The sequence below is a fragment of the Vombatus ursinus genome, unplaced genomic scaffold (assembly GCF_900497805.2).
Source record: "Vombatus ursinus unplaced genomic scaffold, bare-nosed wombat genome assembly UNPS02014820.1, whole genome shotgun sequence".
Taxonomy (NCBI): domain Eukaryota; kingdom Metazoa; phylum Chordata; class Mammalia; order Diprotodontia; family Vombatidae; genus Vombatus; species Vombatus ursinus.
The window spans coordinates 24,779,554-24,798,760 of NW_020954598.1; the positions used below are offsets into that span (position 1 = coordinate 24,779,554).

At 35.6% G+C, this 19,207-nt stretch overlaps 1 protein-coding gene across 4 annotated transcripts in view; it reads left to right on the plus strand.

Moving 5' to 3' along the window:
• USP4 (ubiquitin specific peptidase 4) overlaps positions 1–19,207 on the plus strand; it is a 71,893-nt gene that overhangs the window by 29,214 nt on the left and 23,472 nt on the right. For all 4 annotated transcript variants that reach the window (XM_027836869.1, XM_027836870.1, XM_027836872.1 and 1 more), the window contains 6 exons: positions 3,378–3,536; positions 4,478–4,702; positions 6,337–6,420; positions 7,432–7,526; positions 9,896–10,087; positions 12,577–12,665. In XM_027836869.1, coding sequence (XP_027692670.1) covers positions 3,378–3,536; positions 4,478–4,702; positions 6,337–6,420; positions 7,432–7,526; positions 9,896–10,087; positions 12,577–12,665 — 844 coding nt within the window. The remainder of the gene's footprint in view (positions 1–3,377; positions 3,537–4,477; positions 4,703–6,336; positions 6,421–7,431; positions 7,527–9,895; positions 10,088–12,576; positions 12,666–19,207) is intronic.

Here is a 19,207-nt window from a genome sequence, read left to right on the forward strand (position 1 = left end):
TTTTTTTCCCTTGAAAACTCCCTTTTTATATCTTTTGACTTTATCAGTTGGGGAATGGCCTTATTCTTAATTTAAATTAGTTATTTTTATAACTTGGAAATGAGACCTTGATCAGAGAAAGTTGCTGCAAAGATTTTTTTCCCCAGTGAACTGTTGCCCTTCTAATTTTAGTTGAATTGGGTTTGTGCAGACACTTTAAAATATTATGTTATCAAAATTGTCCATTTTATTTTCTCTTGTACTCTGTATCCCATGCTTGGTCACGAACCCTTTCCCCATCTATGGATATTAAAGGTAATTTCATTGTTCCTTTAATTTGTTTATGGTGTGCTTTTTAATATCTAGGTCATGTGTCCATTTGGACGCATGGGTTTTGGTGTGAAGTATTGCTGAAATTTAATTAGAAATCTAATTTCTACCAGACTGCTGTCTTAGTTTTCCCAGCATTTTTGTCCAATAGGGAATCCTTATCATGGTTTTCTAGCTTTTAAATGAGGCTTTTTTTTTTTTTTTTTTAGTATGAGTTATATTGGGCCTGTGAGTGACACTCCTAAGCTGGCCTTTTAAAGTGTTTTCTTTAGGTTCAGAAAGTGCTCATTTTACAAATCAGTTGTTTAGAAAGTTTTGTGCACTTTGGTTGTTTGGGATTTGTAATAGATTTTACATGGTAGCTAGGTTCTCCAACCAAAAGCTTCTTTGAGCTGAAATAGTATTTTTATCTCTATGTTTTGAGTCCAGAGAGCAATGAAGAGTTATAGTGAAGCCCGGGCTCTATCAATTGGATTGTTCCTTTCTCAGTGTTGGGGTCATTAAATTTGGTCAGTAGGAGGATAGACATAGGTTCCTGCAGCAGTGGTAGGACAGGCCTCGCCAGCAAAGAATGTCATCAGCAGAGCAATCCCCTGCAGATCATCTATAGGATGTTTATAAGTTGTATATTCTTAAATCAAGGACTTCCTTGACTCAAGAAAGAGAAGTGGTATCAGATGTTAGAGAATCAGCCTGCTCTGAGTCCCAAAGTCTGGTAGGGTAGCTAAGGAATAGAGAGGTAGAAAAAAGAAAGTGTGCCAAATTTATGAAATGATTGTGATATAAAAGAAGAGAATTTTGGAACAAGTGGTCTTGAAAAATCAGACTCTTTCAATACATATTAAATTTCTGCTTGTGCAGAACATTGTCATAGGCTATGTGGTGAATACTAAATTTAGATAATTCCAAATGAAAGTACATACTTCAAAATACATATGAAACAAATTGTTTTGAAGTAAAATACATAAAAAGTTCAAGTCTTACAAAAGCAGATAACAGTAGTTAGAGATTTCTACACTGCATTATATCAGAAAATTAAATTCAACAAGAAAATTACAGAGCTGAATAGTGTATTAAACTAAGTCTAACAAAATTTAAAGAGAAAAACATAAGAACTTAATGAGAAAAACAGGCATATTGTTTTCTTTGGAAGTATACATGGAGTGAACACAAAAATTGATCATGTTAAGTCCCAGAGCTATAATATAGAAGAGTAGACATATTCTGTACTACACATATGGATCATAATGGAATAAAGTGAGACATATTTAAGTAAATGGTATAGATCTGACCGTTCTTAACCTGAACTCAGTGAACTTGTTTTTTAAGCATCTTGATAACTTTTTCAGTATAATTGATTTCCTTTGTAATCCTGTATATTTTATCTTATGCATTTAAAAACCTTCTCAGAAGGTCCATAGGTTTCATCAAATTGCCAAAGAGTCCCATGACAGACAAAAAGTCAGAACCTCCTGGTGCAGATCCATGTGGAAAGTAAAAAATAATTTATTAAATAGTGCTTAAGTGAAAGATGAAATAAAACAATAAATTAAAGACAATGGCATTAGATACTACATATAAAAAGCTGAGAGATATTTCCAAAATAATACCGAGGCAATTTGTGGTGCTGAATACTTAATGTTTGTTAGAAAGTAAAAGAAAAACTTAATGAATTTAGCATCTACCTTAAAAGCTTGGAAAAAGAGCAAAGCAGTGTAAGTACCATCAGAAAGTGAGGACTTAGATCAGAGTAGAGATGAATGAAATACAAGCATAAAAAGTAAGAATTGCTGCCTCACCCATGTAACTTTCTGTCTGGTATTTACTGAATTGGAGACCCTACAAATTTTCCCTAAGTAGGTAGCTTTGGGGTCAGGCTTTAAAGAATGAGAAGGAATGAAGGAAACTAGAGAAAAGGGAAGGGAAGATAGACATTTCTGGCATAGTTACCATTGTGTTCTTGTTGAAATTAAAAACCAATGCTGTTGTCTTTCCTGAGCCCCATTGTCCTCTAGGGAATTATTTGTAAATAATGATGTACATATTTATTATCAAAAAGAATTTCAGGGTATAGTTTAAAATAGTCTCAAGATGATTTAAATAAGTACAAGTATGGTAGATGGAAAAGAAATATATCATCAGTATATCTGATGGTATATTGGTATGATATATTTAAAGAAAATAGGATGTTTGGGGATAAATCCCCAACCTTGCCTTCCCACAAATCATTCTTTTGAGACAGTCCTTAATCTGGATCAATTTGACTACATGGCATTTCTGAGAACTTAAGAAACTGATAATTAGAAGAGATAAGACGTTGTCCTCCCTTAACAGCAACATGGGATTTAAAACCAAATATCTTCCCTTGCAACTTAATTGGGATCATTTCGCCCAAAATTTTATTACTAGTTTTATACTTGATGAAGCATTTTGGCATGGTTCCTACTGAATGGGGTCTCCTCTCACTAGCTGCCTATTCTAGCCCTTAGCTTGTTTTGTATATGCAAAATAGAGATTTTGGGCCCTGCCAGAAGCTAATTCTTCTGCCTTTTTCTGTTTTTAATTTCTGTAGCCTGTTTTCTTTTGATGGTGTTATTTGTGTATGTTTCATTTCCTTCATCAAAATATGTTTCCAATACCTCATCATGCCATGAGGATTGCCTGGGCCGAGGAAGGTGGCATAAGCTCTGGCAAGTCTTGAGAGCCTTCTCAGATAAGCCCAGGATTAATTGTGTATCTGTAATCTGAAGACCAATATAGCCAAGCTTAGAGAGCTTGTTATCAGAAAATTGGCTGGCTATTAGATAATGCCTTTTTTGGCCACAGCATCTTGTTAAGTATTGTCTACTAAAGCATAGAAGATATGGTGGAGGGAGCGTTTTCCCTAGTGAAATCACAGCTTTATTTAGCAGTTGAATGACTGGACCCCAAAAATAGTCATTAATAGATTGATGTCATCTTGGAAGGGGAGAAAGAAGGCTGTCCTATAATAGAATGCTCTAATGAGCTTCTTTTGGTAAATACTAGTCAACTTATTTTTAAAAATTATTTATTTTGTTTCTGTTTAGACCCAGGTTGGTCGTTTTGCCCCTCAGTTTTCGGGTTACCAGCAACAAGATTCTCAAGAGTTATTGGCCTTTCTTCTGGATGGATTACATGAGGATCTGAACCGTGTAAAGAAGAAACCATACTTAGAGCTAAAGGATGCCAATGGCCGGCCTGACTTGGTATGATATTTGATGTCAGATTGATGAACTCCATTGATCTGAGAAGAATGGGGCCTCTTGGAGCTGGCAAGCTCTAGCTAGAATAGACAGAGGTTCTTTTTAAACCATTGTTTCCTAGGGATGGTAACAGAACATCAGAATCATGTCTTGTTGGCCACAGCTTATAGCTGTAAGGTTAAGTTACTGTTACTACTATTTCTTTGTTATTAAAATCCAAGTTTAATGGCCAGCTTTGCTATTGAGTTACCTAAATGCTTTAAGCATGGTATTGGTTTTTTAGGCTGTAAAATAGGAAACTGATACTAGCTGCCACTTTACTACTGAGCTGTTCAGGACCACAGAGCTAGAGAATATTGGAGGTAGTATTTGAGTTTGGGGTTTCCTGATGCCTAGACCCTCTGTCATGTAGTTCATTTTTTTTAAAGTTTTTATTTTTATTTTTATTTTTTTAAGTTTTTAAAAATTAATTTATTTTGAATTATCAGCAATCACTTCCATAAGCTTTTGAGTTTTAAATTTTTCTCCCCCTCTCTCTCCACCTCCCTCCCCAAGATGGCACACAATCTGATATAGGCTATACACATACATTCCCATTAAACATATTTTCACATTAGTGATGTTGTAAGAATTAGAACCAATAGGAGGAACCACCAGAAAGAGGAAACAAAACACACATGTAGTTTATTTTCAAAAGAAAGGGAACTGAGTCCCGGAGATGGTCCCTGGGTCTTTGGAGTGGGAAAGGGGAGTGTGGGAATCAGTGATGGCTTATTAAGTCCTGCTAATAAAGACAGGTTCTGTTCCCTGTTTTAGGAACAGACTGTTATTTTGCTTCTGTAGATAGGCTTGTAGTCTGCCTTGGATTGCTGCTTTGGAATCCCATAAATGAAATGTGTGAAGTAGAAACCTTGCTTACCTAGTATTTTTTTCTCTTTTTTTAGGTGGTGGCAAAGGAAGCATGGGAGAATCACAGGTTAAGGAATGATTCTGTGATAGTGGATACTTTCCATGGCCTTTTCAAATCCACATTGGTCTGCCCAGAATGTTCTAAAATTTCTGTGACTTTTGACCCATTCTGTTATTTAACTCTCCCCTTGCCCCTGAAGAAAGATCGAACTATGGAGGTATTTTTGGTTTCTGCAGATCCACAGTGTAGACCTACCCAGGTATGTGATCTGCTTGGTTTTCATTCAGATCTCAGTTTCTAGATCTGAAGTGGTGTTAGTCTCTGGGTTCTTTTAGAATTCCAGGCGCTGGGTATGTGTTTGAAAGAAAGACTATAGATGACCTTTGAGCATAAGTCTTGCTTAAAGCTAGACCTTTATACTGAGCACTTGAAGTTAATATATATTACCTTGAAGTTGCTTAGAAACTTTAATTTTTGAAAATTTTGAATTCCATATATCATATGGAGTATGTCAGACCTGATGCCCAGAGATATTCACTGGGTCTTTGGGATGGGAAAGGGAGATGCTGGAAGCAGTGTATACCTAGTGTAACAGACACACTAGACTTTAGGATTAGACTCCTTTATGATCTCACATTATTGTTTTTGCCTACATACCATGCTGATGGCTAAAATTATCTGAGTGTCCTGTTGAGAGGAATTAGAATTAGAACTTTGGAGAACTAAAGGAAGAGTACTTTTTTACCTCAGTAATAGTGGTAGTGGTAGCAGTGCCTAAGATTCATGTAGTGAATCAGATAATTTAATTAAGATGGGATTAGTTGGTCTTTTAGCAAAGGTCCTGTTCTGCCAGTGACTCGATATGACCTTAAACAAGGTAATCACTTTATTTCAGTCCCTCTGTCTATAAAATGGAGTAACAGTTATTCTTTTAACAGCAAAGTTTAAGCCTCATACTAGGTTTTCAGGGGAAGTAATTAAGATAAGTTCCCTGCACTCATGGAGTTCATTATCCTGCATAGGGAATAGGATGCATATATAAATATGTAGTTAACTTATAATTACTACCAGGTATACTAGGATATAATACTATCACAAGACTTTTATGTAGTTTACTGGAAGGTATGCTTGATTTAAAGTTACAAGGATTCAAATCCCAGTTCTTTTGCTTATATGATCTTGAATAAGTCACTTTTTTCGTTTGTAGTGTAAGTCTTGGACTAAATTACTCCATTGTCCGTTTTAATTCTAAAATTTGATCCTATGATGTTAAGTACAAAGCACTTTGTAACGTTTATGATCAGACAGTGCCTAAAAGTAATGATGAATTTGGAAAGCCTACCAGATTAGGATACAGGGGACCTGGATCAGTTAGTAGTGCTATTAACAAAGTAACCTTAGACAAGCATCTCTCTGGTCCTGTGTTTCTATCTCTATAAATCGAGTAGGTTAGACTTGAAGGTCCTTAAGGTCCTTTAAGGTCCTTAAAACTCTTATTCTGTAAATCAGTAAATCTTAAAGAACTCCCCCTCTCCCTTCGTCACTCTACCCTACAAATATTAAGGACAAAGTAGTTTAACTTTAAATAGACGAGGAAAATGATAATACAATTTCCGAACTGCCTGCCACTCTCGTTATAGAAGAGAGGTGTTGGCTTTGGTCAGATTTGTCTGACTCGTTCTCTTGGTTAATTTTCTAAGGCTGAAGAGGGCAGAGGTAACCTTTGCAGCCTCATGCTCTTATTCTGCCATGAATGGTTTTAGGAAAGATTCTGTAGCTGTACCAGGAAACTACAGTGACACCAGGCCCCTGCAGACCTGTCTCTCCATTTTGACTGCCCTTCATCTGCTTCTTCCCTGAATCTTTTTCTGCTCTTTTTGTCCTTCTTCATAGTATCGAGTGACTGTGCCAATGATGGGGGCTGTGTCTGACCTGTGTGAGGCCCTCTCAAAGCTCTCCGGTATTGCTGCTGAAAACGTAAGAAGTTTTGATAAAATTAAACATAGTATTTAGAGTTAAATTGCTTCTAGATTGCCCCTCACAGGGCTGGATCTTTGATGCCCTTTCCAGATCCTCAGACCTTTGGTGTTCCTTTCCATCAGCAGCATTTGGAGTCACTTTGAGGGGCAATGGTAATGCTCATAAGATGTTGTGAGGAAGCATTAGAAAACCTGTATTGCCTTTTATTCTGAGCTTGCTGCTGATTAAATTTGTCCCTCTAGATTCAGTAGGCCAGCCATACTGTGTTTATTTGAAAGGAAATAGGCTATAATTTCATTTGTGTTCTTCCATGTTTTTAAAAACTGTATTTTTATTAATTTTGGTTAAATGTTTCTCAATTACATTAAAAAAATTTTTTAATATTCGTTTTTTAAAAATTTGAGTTCCAAATTCTCTCCCTCCTCCTGCCCTTTCCCTACCCCTTGAGAATGCAAGCAATATGATATTGATTATACATTGTCACTTCAGTTTCATAAACAAAACCTTTTTCATATAAACATCCAGTTTTCTTTGACTAATGTCACTATCTTGGGCTTAGGGTGACTGGAACTGTGAGGTGGCTCCTGAGGGTTTGTGGTGAAAGAACCTCCAGATGTAGCTGGGAGGGTAAAGTCAACTGGCTTAAGTTCCCATAACCTGGTACCCTGTAAGTGCCACTTCTGGTGGTCAAACTTTGAAAGCATTTTCTTCCTTGGAGCAGTATGGTATAATTAAAAGAACTTGGATTTGGAATTAGAACAAGGGTCACCTTGGACAATTTACTTTGTCTCTTGGGACTTGTTTCCTCATCTATAAAATGAGGGTGTTAACTCCAGCCCAGCCTGCTTTACCCCTGTTAGTGTGGGAATTCAGTGAGATAATGGGTGTGAAAGCGCTTTGTAAGCTGTAATGTTCTTACTGAGAAAAGGGACTATTATTACTTTATGTTTGTTTTAGCTAATGGTAGGCTCTCAAACCTATAATCTTTCTGTGGTTATTGACTCCTAGATGGTGGTCACAGATGTGTATAATCACCGGTTCCACAAAATTTTCCAAATGGATGAAGGTTTAAATCATATTATGACCCGGGATGACATCTTTGTGTGAGTATCCAACTATTTGTAATCTTATGTTACAGAGAACATATGCCAGAAGTTTTGATTGTGGTTGTCCTCATGTTCATTATCAGATTTAATTTGTTGGCATATTTGACGTGATAGTATACCAGTGGGTGTATTTTAGGGGCAGTAATGGACAGCTGTGGATAGATGCCAGGGCACTGCTGGGTGCTGCAGAGCCCAACAGGACAAGGGCTTTGTTAGCATGATGCTTAGAAACTGGAATGTCTTAGGGAACATTTTATGTTCTAAGGTTAGCATTTAACTCTTTTAAGATGGAATATTTAGAATTCACCTACATTTAAATTTTACTGTTTGCTGTCAAGAATATGTTTGACTAGAAGGTTGTGTTGCTATCAATCTGATCAGAGGAAGAGAAATGAAGAAAGATGAAGATGTGAAATCATGGCAGAGTGGAAAGAACATTTAACTGAAAGTCCTGATTTGGCCACAACCTTGCTGTTTTTTCTTACTGTTCTTTCCTAATCTAACAAATTACTAAGTTGTACTCAGTTGATCCCTGAGGTCCCTACTGGTTTTATGTTTCTGTGAATTCTGGTATATCTTCCTTGAGTAAAAAATCCCATTTCCACTACCTCGAAAATTTAGAAAATTCAAAGATTTGAGTAAACTGCTCTTCTGTTTGTCCCCTCCCCCCTTACACATGACTTGTGATGGGATTTATGTACATGTATATATACATATACACATATTAAATGTAATGCTTATTTTTATTTTTACAGTAGATATTAGGGGAAGAGAAAAACAGTGCCAACTCAGTTTGTTGCCCTGCCTTTCTAAATCAGCTACGTATCATAGCTAGGAAAGTTTGAATTGGGGCATAATGATTGCCTTTTTCTCTGAGGGAAAAAAAGAATAGTCATTAACTTGTATGTAGTAAATTGCTTCTGCTTTGAATGTCTTTGCAGGTGAATACACTGAACAGAATATACTCTCCTCTCTTTACAAAAGCATTTTTTAGAGAAAATTTCTGAAACTCCTTCTGTAAAGAAACAGTAATCACTACTATCCAAGATTGAAAATTAATTTCTTGAAACCAGTGTATTGAGTTAAAGGAACTTACAGCTTTGCCTGCATTGTGTGGGTCAGAGCAGATGATCAGGCTGTTGATCAAACAAACTGCTTGAGGAGGGACTTTTTTTTTTTCTCTCAGAGAAGCCTGACAGTTTTGATTTATGAAGATACTGGCTTCTAACACATCCATACATAGTATTTTAATGAATTAACATTTTGTTACTTTTTGCTTAGATTGTAACCAGACCTCTTTGTTATTGGATTTGCTTATTATGTTAGGGTTTTTTATTTTGGGTTTCAGCAATTGAATCAATAAGGTCAGATCTCTCTCTAGAGGAAGAGGGGAAAACTACAAGTAATTATCAATTTTATTTACATTTTATGAAAAAACATTAATAAATCTTACTTCTTTATATCTCACTAAGTCAGATAAATGACAAGTCCAGGACAGTTTTGTAGATTTGTAAATATTGATTTTATTCACTGATTTTTTTAAAAGTACATAATCATGTTACAATTTGGTTTTTAAAATAAAGCAAATAATAATTTGTCCAGTTTGCTTCCTGTTTTGAAGAGTGATCCATAATTAATGTTATAAACCTATTACATAGAAAACAATTTTGGTCAAAGACTGGGACTTCAGTCTTTAAATAGAACTCTAACCTACTGAGAAAATAAGAGGCTTATCAGGCAACTCCTGGCCCCTCTATCTGTTTTACCTTTTCCTTTATGCGTGGAAAAGCTGTATATATGATTGTGTCAGAAGTAAAAGCTGGACAGATAATGATCGTGGAAATCAGGGATCTGCTTTGGCCTTAATGTTTGGAGGCTGCTTCAGAATTTAGTAGACTTTCACCGACAAAAAGTCTTCAAGTTCACTAACCTGACCCCTATAATCTCTTCTTACGGTCTCTTTTTTTGTACCTGCCCTGAATTATAGTAACTGAAGAATGATTTGTTCTTTTTAAATGTATATGTGTATGCATACATGTACATACTTAATATACATATACACCTATACATATGTTCAGCAAAAATCTGCCTTCTCTCCCTCCCATGCCAACTCCCCCCACCAATTGAGAGTAAAAGAAAAACAAAACTTGTTTCAAACATGTATAGTCAAGTAAAACAAAATTCCTTGTTGGCCATGTCCAAAACTATATATGTCTGGTTCTGCTCTCTGGTCATCTCTCTATCAGGAGGTGACTAGCATGTTTCATCATTAGTATGGTCTATTCCAGATAGCCACACTCCTAACCTTCAAATGTATGCTTTTAGGCTCCATATTTTGAATTTATTCTCTCTTATGATCAATACAGATATGAAGTCTGCAATACAACAGATGATGGATCAGAATGTGTGACTTTTCCAGTTTACTTCAGAGAAAGGAAAATCAGGCAGACAAGCACATCTTCTGGGACAGTTCTGTATGGTCAACCATTGTTAATCTCTGTCCCAAAGCACAAATTAACCCTTGACTACTTGTACCAGGTTATCTGTGAGCGTATCAGGTGTGTATTGAACATTCAGATTGTTGTTTTAGTTTGAATTGTGTATTTAAATTCGCATGTAGATCCATTTTATATCCTTTTTCATATATTTTTATATTGCATTTATTTTATTTTATTTTATTTCTGAGAGGGGGAATAGCATCCTGACCAAGTACCTATTGGTATATGGGAGACTAGAGTCTTGGTTCTCTCCTAGTGTACTTTTTAAGTACTGGGAAATCCTTTATCCTTTCTTTTTTAGTTAAATCAATATTAATCATCCACTCTGTGAATACCAATGTGCTTGGATAGGTACAAAGTCTGTACATAAGAGGCAATCCTTGCTTCGTGGAGCTTACACTCTAATAGAGGGATGTGACATACATATAGAAGAACATAGTAATGCCTTAGTCCATTGGAGAGGAGCAAAGAGTGCTATTTGAGGTTCAGAGGTTTGAGAGTATTAGGAAAGGCATTGTGGAAGAGGTGTTATAGAGTTGGTTTATAAAGACTTGACTAGAATTTAGAAGGTAAAGGGAGGTAGGACATTTTAAGAAAAGGTAGGAAAATTGTTTAACCTTATCAGTTCCAGAGACATTGGTCCCACTTCTACATGGCATGGTTACAGCCATGTGTCATGTTTGACAGGACAGGAATTGCAACCCACCCAAGATCTTGAACTTTGAAATGTTATTCTCTGACCCACAACCTTCTGTCTTTCTGCATTTCCCACATAATCCCCTTAAACCAACTCTTATTCTCATTATGGCCTGGTCTTTTCACCCCATACTCTACCATTTTAGTGATTATTTATTCACCACCCTGGAATCTGTGAGATTTGAGACTTTTTATCATTTCTAACCTTACAATCCTCAACCCTGGATTACCACCAGCACCCAAGAGTTTTAAAAAAAAAAAAAAGGACCTATATGTACAAAAATATTTATAGCAGCTCTTTTTGTGGTGGCAAATAATTGAAAATTGAGAGGATATCCCTCATTTGAGGAATGGCTGAACAAGTTGAGGTATATGATTGTGATGGAGTGCTACTCTGCTATAAGAAATGATTAGTGGGTTGGTTTCAGAAAAACATGGCAAGACCTATATGAACCGATGCAAAGTGAAGTGAGAAGAACTAGGAGATCATTGTACACAGTAACAGCAATGTTGTAATGATGATCAAAAGTGAAAGACTTGGCTGTCCTGATCTTTCTCTTTGAGACATTTTCTGTACATTTTAGAAATTCTTCATCACTTGTCATGGGAGGATATATGAATTGCCGATGTTATTGATTATCATATGGAAGGTAGGAAGCCAAGTGACTCAGTTTTCTCAGTGGTCAGTTGTGAATACATTAGAAGTTATTTCTTGGTTTCCTTTTTGCTTCATAACTCAAGGAATTCTTCTGTTGTAGAAGATCACTTTGCCATGTAGAAAACGTTTGCTAAATATCAGGGTAAGCTATAAAGTAGATTATTGTCTATTTCTTAGGATAGTAGCTGATGAAATCATCCATGATTGCTTCATTATACTGATTAAAGGACTCCTCTGGGTACTTGGAAATCATCTGATTGAAGAGATTTCTAGGTTGTGATCTTTTTGGAGGGCTTGGGGGAAAATGGTAGCATAGTTAAAAATTTAGTCTTTCTCCCTGTAGCTGTTTATATAAAAGTTGTGGAATTAGGTTATTAGAAAGTGACTAAGCTTTTTTTCCCCCAAAATGTAAGACTGCAGACTACTTCTTCTTCGTCGTCTTCTTCTATTTGGGGTTAAGTGACTTGCCCAGAGTCACACAGTTAATGAGTATGTCGGAGGCTGGATTTGAACTCAGGTCCTCATGAAGACTATAGACTTCTTAATGAGACCATACATGTTCCTCAAGTCTCCATATCATATGGACACGAACATTTCAAAGTCATTTACCTGAACTAATCTCGTAATTATTCTTCCTTCCTCTATTTTCTCTTCTCTTCGCCCATTCATCCAATTAATCTATGTATTACATGCTGCAAGACTAATGTTCTTTTTATATACAATCTGGACAAATCATTTTGATGATTTAAAAATTTTCATTCATTCCCTGTTGCCTAAGTAACCCCCTTGGCCTGTTGTTTAAGGTTTCCATAATCTGGTTCCCCTTAACCTGTTTTTACAATATTGCAAAGTATTTCATCTGGAGTCTTCAAGTATTTTAATAACTAACACGTCTCCTCCAGTAAAATTGGATAAAGATACCATTTAGGAGAGTTTCAAGTTAGGCCAGATGTTCTGGGGAAATGCTTTCACTTGGCTGCCAGAGGACCTTTAACATGTTTGTCCCTTAGAAACCATGTTCTTGGTTAAGAAAATAATTTGACTTGTCCTGGTTCATACTCACTACTGAGCAGAGGCATAAGGCTACAGTGGTATACATGAAATGGCTGATAATCAAGCCAGTTATAAAATTGTATGCATTTAGGTATAGACATATACCACAAATGTGACAACTAACTGCCATTTTTTTTTTTAGCCGCTACATAAAACATCCTTTACCAGATGATTCTTCTAGACCACACCTTGACAATGCTACCTGCAATGGTTCCAATGGCATTTGTGAAGGTAAGTACTCATTAAATTTGGTTGGCTGAATCCAGATACCTGTCTTTTCAATCTACGGTTTTTTTTTTTGAAAGCTTAATTTTAATTGATTTTTTAAAATTTTACATCACCTTAATTTGTTTTTATATACATACATATATATATATATATGCTCTCTCCTCTACAACAAGCCACCTCTTTTAACAAGGGAAAAAATGGGTAAAATAGTTAAGTGAAACTAGGTAATAGATCAACTGAGTCTGACAGTCTTGGAGTAAGTCTGTCATTTCTATTCTATTACTGTAACTAATTAGAGGTGGAGGGTTGGAGCTGGGAAAAGTAATTAGATTTTGCTAGAGTTGACCTACCAACACTTAATCATTTTTTGTGTTCTGTGATCTACTTGGGAATGGCAACTTTTTTTAAAAATTATTTTTAATTAATTAATTAATTAATTTTTCCAACTTGTTCTTGTTTTTTGTTTTAAGTCTTGTAAGTCTGGAACTTCGTTTCAGTTCATCAGACATTACTAAATGCGTGTTACATACAGAACATTTTATTAGGTATTGGATATATTTTTCAGACTTTAGACAAGATATGGTTCGATCCGTCATGGAGCTTACAGTTTAGTAGAGAGATCAGATGAAATTCCAGGTAACTGTAACACACAGTAATATAAGTGCAGTAGAAAGATGTAAAACAACATGCTATGTTCTGTTTGAGGGTAGAAGGTCATCAGTTGGGATCAAGGAAGACTTGGAGAAGAATCATTTGACTCATGTTTTATTGTATGGAAAAGATGTCAACAGGTTGATATGGGGAGAGAAGTCATAGGGGAACAAAAGCATGACTAAAGGTACAGAGATGCTAGAATATAGGTTTAATGGATAAGAAGAATCTGGTATGACCAAAGCATGAGGTGAATGGAAAAAATTGTTACTAGAAAAGGCTAGGGAGGTGCCAATGATTAGTTCAGGGCCTTATGTATTAAAATTGTTTAATAAGTATTTCAAATGATGAATGACTATCAACTCCATTATAATAGCTATTGGGCTCTTGTAGTAAGATCTGGTATATATTTGGGGAAAAATCTAAATCTCACTTACAGGGGTAGAGACAAATAAAATGAGCAGTTAGCCAAAACAATCATTACATAGTGTACTGGAAAGCAATACCTTGAATCTAAGTTGTTTAGCCTCAAGCCTGTTTCTTAATCTGTGAAATGAGATAATACTTACACTACTTTGTGTGACCTTTCACTGCTCATCATATCTGTCTTAAAATATAGAGTTTTATGGGTTCTAAATGATCAAGGTAACTGTTGTTAGGTAAGATTTTTGCACTCAAATAATAACATGGAAAACATGCTTATTATTTAATCAATCAGTAAGCATTTATTAAGTGCCCACTATGTTGTGTGCCAGGTTCTAAGGATAAAAATTCAAGAGGAAGAAATTCACATCCATGATTTCATGGGGTGTGTGTGTGTATGTGTGTGTGAGAGAGAGAGAGAGAGAGAAGGAAATATAAGATAAATCATGAGTGTAAATTGATATGGAAATGGTCACTAAAGGCTGAAGGAAAGGCCTTTTGAGTTACCACTTGATTCAGCCTTGAAGGAAATTATGAATCTCAGAAGGTGGAGGTGAGGAGGCAGCAAAAGATTCCTGGCGTGGGGGTCAGTTTGTACACATTTACAACCTAGAGTATGTTAGAAGTATCAATTCTAAGCTTATTAAAGGTATTTTGTAAATATCTTCTTTCAGTTGTGGAATTCTACTTAAGGCATCTAAATATTTGCTGATTTTACTAGAAAATGTTTTTACTATAAGGTATTTAAAATTAGCTAAGTTAACTCTAAGACTGGTGAGCAAAATTATTTCAGTTAACTTTTGAGCAGTAGCTTGGGAATGAGATAGACTTTTTTTTTTTAAATGTTATTTTATTTTTTCCAATTATAGGTAAAGACAGTTTTTAGCATTCGTTTTTACGAGATTTTGAGTTCTAAAATTTTCTCCTTCCCTCCCTCCCTTCCTTTCTTCCTAACATGGTAAGCAATTTGATATAGCTTATATATTTGCAATTATGTGAAACATATTTCCATATTAGTCACAGCTGTGGAAGAAAAAAACAGACCTAAAGGAAAAAAAAACACAAAAAAATTAAGTTAAGTGAAAATAGTATGCTCTGATCTGCTTTCAAAGTCTATCAGTTCTTTATCTGGATGAACATAGACTTCTAATTATAAAAGGTTTTAGATGTGGGGCCTGTGTAAAAGGGTCTCAGCATCATGGGGACACTGCAGTACAAGTGGAGCTCCCAAGACCAGGTCACAAACCTTTTCAACTGAAGGGGCGATGGTAGCTGCAGCTTTTAGGTGAGGAGGAAATAAGCTTAGAGACTTGGCTACTAAGGTGACTCAAATCAGTGACTAATAGAACTAAAAAATAAGTCTAAGTGAAATTTACTTTTTAGTGTAATCAGATGTGTAAATTTTCCCATTCTAACTGGGTATGGAACTAGTTCCTCGAATTTTGAAGGTTGGCACGTCGCCCCAGTACTATTTCTCAGGCTTAAGCATTTTAGAATCTTACGTTGTTTCACCAGCAGGGCTGATAAGATCTTATAGCTGTGCCCAAGAAGCAAGTCTCAACCTAAGAGATCTTTGAAACTATTAATATGATTCCAATGACATTTTTTTGGGGGGGAGGGCTAGGCAATGAGGTTAAGTGACTTGCCCAGGGTCACACAGGTAGCTGCCCCTTTTTTTCTTTTTTTTTCTTTTTTTTCTTTTTTTCTTTTTTCCAATGACATTTTTAACAGCTTTCAAAGAATAGTTGAATTTATAACCCAACAGTACCTGAATTAGAAGAGAACTTATTTTTCTAAACAGTGATGATGTTATCAAGTTTTACAATATAAGAATGCATTTAAAACATGAAAGAAACTTACTACCAATCAGGTTGCATCAATTTAGCCAGATACCTTTTCAAGAAACTCATTCAAGTAAATAAAGTATATTATGTATTAGTTCTTGGACAGATTTTGACCAAATCAGATCTGGATTTATAATAACTAGTAGTAACATTTGAATCTCAGTTTTCCCAAGGTCCATTAGCTGGCAGTACCTCACATTTCAAAGCCCATTGCTTTTGATTAGCTTATATTAAAAAATTCGTGGGGTAATTATTTCTATTTTATATAGTCATGGTACCCCTGAACTGCATCATACAAAGTTTCCTCATATGATTGTTTTCAACTATTTTTCAGCTGGCTTACTTGGAGTTACTTCAAATAAGCAGCTATTTCTAAACTTCACATTGTTGCAGTCCAGGAAAGTGTAAAATATATTATAGCATTAAAATAAAAATTTTACCAAATGATGTGATGCCTGGTTAAATCTCAAATTGTTGTCCAAAGCAATTTAAGTTTTAGTCCTAAATGTAAAGTACAGGTACATGATCATCATTGAATTAATTTTAGAAAACTAGGAGTCCAGAAAAGTGTAAAACTTCATTGGAGAAACTGAGATAAGCATTTAGCTTGACTTGTGGTTTTTGCTGATATTTATATAGCAATCTGAATGATAACTGTAACAGTTGCCATTAACATGAAACATGAAATGTTTATCTAAACATTGTATATAATGATCCCTTACAACTCATATCTTATCCCTTTTACAGTTTAGGATACAGATACAGATAGAGGGCAAATACATCTCATTGTAGCTGAGGTCACATAATTTATAAACTCCATCAAACTAATGAAAATGTCTAAGACCTATATTACTAAAATACCCGGTTTTAATTATCTATCTTTCAAAAGGGGTGATTAAAGACACTTAATTATTCTTAACTACTTTAATGTTATTTTAACACATTGCCCATATTTTAGATTCCTATAAAATAATAATTGTATGTTTCAATATAAGCTATTCTCAGTGTTGTAAAGTACTGTTTATAGCTAGGTGTGTATAACTTCTGTAATGAAGTCTTCTGACTTATATAGGTACCTCTTTTAAATTCAGACTACAGTTTACTTTAAAAGAGAACTCCAATTTAATCTAGTTTGGGTATATATTTCCAAATGGAAGCATTTTAAATGCTGTGGATTTTACATATACTGAGAATACCTGATAGATGACTCAAAACTAAAGAAAAATGCTGACTGTGGCAAACTTTTAATTTGTATCTTCCATTCAACCTGTTTTATTTAACACTTTTAATGATTTTCAGAAGTGATGATCAAATAATGCTTGACAGCAATTAAATCTTATTCAGTCACCCCTCTATACAGCTAAGTGAGAACCATAGAATTTGGCTTGCTAAGTTAGCAGACAATGAGATTTTACTCCACTGTACTGAAGTAGATAATTATCTGTTTTGAAACATATTCAATTGAATATCTGACAGACATTCTGGATAACAGTATTCCAGATAACAAATAACAATTTTACATTATGTGATTAACAATAAAACAATGGCATCACCAGCTTCTACCCTATTAAATGTCTTTTTTTTTTTTTTAATGAGGCACTTGGGGTAAAGTGACTTGTCCAGGGTCACACAGCTAGTAAGTGTCAAGTGTTTGGTCTGAGGTCAGATTTGAACTCAGGTCCTCCTAACTTCAGGGCCGGTGCTGTATCCATTGCACCACCTAGCTGCCCCCAACCATTAGCTTTTGACACTATATAGTGATCACATACAAGGCCAGTATAGAGCATTCTTGATTCAGTTCTATTTTACACAGAAGTCCAGTGATGTAATTCCTATATACACTGTCCTGATGTCAAATACTGGGTGACAACATAAAAAGCATTTCTCGTGCCACCCTGGACGGTGCTTACAAAAATACTTCTTAGCAAAAACAAAAAAAAAAAAATCAAACCATATCTCTCTGTCTCTCTCTGTCTCTCTCTCTCTCTCCATATAGATATATATATATATATTTATATACACACACATACACTTCTTAGCACTATCATAAAGTCCAGCATAAAATAAATTAGGAGACTTACTGTCTTTCTGGATTGTTTTGGTTCTTTGTGCCAATGAAGGTGGAAAACATACAAATACCATCTGATTTCTGGAAGGGATTAATTAACAAAAGCAAATCTTAGAATTTTTTTTAGCAGCAAATGGTTTGAATGCATCTAGTCCTGCATACTGCCTAGCATTTTTGCACAGTCTATTATAAAAAAGGTTAAGAGGTCCTTCTGAAAATAGATACCTCAAATTTTGGGGTAGACAGAACAAGTGAGAATAATATACCGACTTCAGTTTGGGGACCCAGTTAAACTGGGATTTATAATTTCTAATATTCAAAACCAATTCTCAAAGTTGTTAGAAAAATTTAACTACTTAAAGGCAAGCTGCTTAAAAGCAAGTAAAAATTAACCCAGATTTAAGCTTCACTTACCTTCAAATTGCTTCCCTGAGTTGAAGAAATTTAAACTTTATCTACTCCTAAGTGCCTTATCAACAAAAGGAGTGAGTTCCTGGAGCTATTGATAGTCCTAGGAGTTTCCTTTTGTCTTTTTTTTTTTTTTCCTTTTTTCAGTGAGGCAATCGAGGTTAAGTGACTTGCCTAGGGTCACACAGCTTCTAAGTGTCATGTGTATGAGGCTGAATTTGAACTCTAGTCCTCCTGACTCCAAGGCCAGAGCTCTTTCCACTCCGCCACCTAGCTGCCCCACCTTTTGTCTTTTTAAATTGATTTGGGGAAGGGAAGCACTGAGAAAAAACATCTGGCACTGTTCTCAAATCTACTTGACTTCTCTTATTTCTACTAATTTTTTCTTTTTCTTAAAACAAATTCTGCAAAGCAGTACTCACTGAAATATTTCAGCATTTATAAAAACATTGAAACCACAGTTTAGAAATTCATAGTAAAGAGACTGTCTTTCTGAAGACTTGGAAAACTTCTCAGAAATATTCCCATTCTTTCCCTGGGGGGGGGGAAGTTAGTTTACATGATACAGACAGATACAGAGAAGCATTGTCAGCACGGATTTTCCTTCTTATCTCTATGCACACAATTTTCTATACACACACAGAAGCACAGATAATCAAACACAGGGCTGATGGACTTTTGTGGTGTCACCCACAAGTCTCAGTTAAGTTTTACAAGTGGGTTGTTGTTCTCATTTTGGTCACTAGATGTCTCCAGAGATCATGCTGTAGGCGCAGAAACAAGAAGAGGAGACACACACCCTCTGTAATGGAGCTCCTAAGAAAAATTGTTTAGGCCATATTTTGGTTGCTCCCTTTTTCCTCAGTTGGGAAGATGAGTTTCCCTACCCTTTAATGGGAAGTATCCCTCTCAGTTTAAAATCAGGCGCCCCCGTGAAAAAGGAAATCTTCAAAGTTTAAGCACTCTTCTGGCCTGAAACCAGGAGCCCCATCAGAGAAAGTAAATTCTCTGAGGTTTAAGACTTCCCAGAAGAGGGGTATCAGTCCCTCTCAGCATAAACTAAGAGCCCCGCCCCCTGGAAGAAGAAAAGATTTTTCCAAATACCCTCTCAGCATAAATTGAGAGCCCTGCTTGGAGAGGGAATTCTTCAT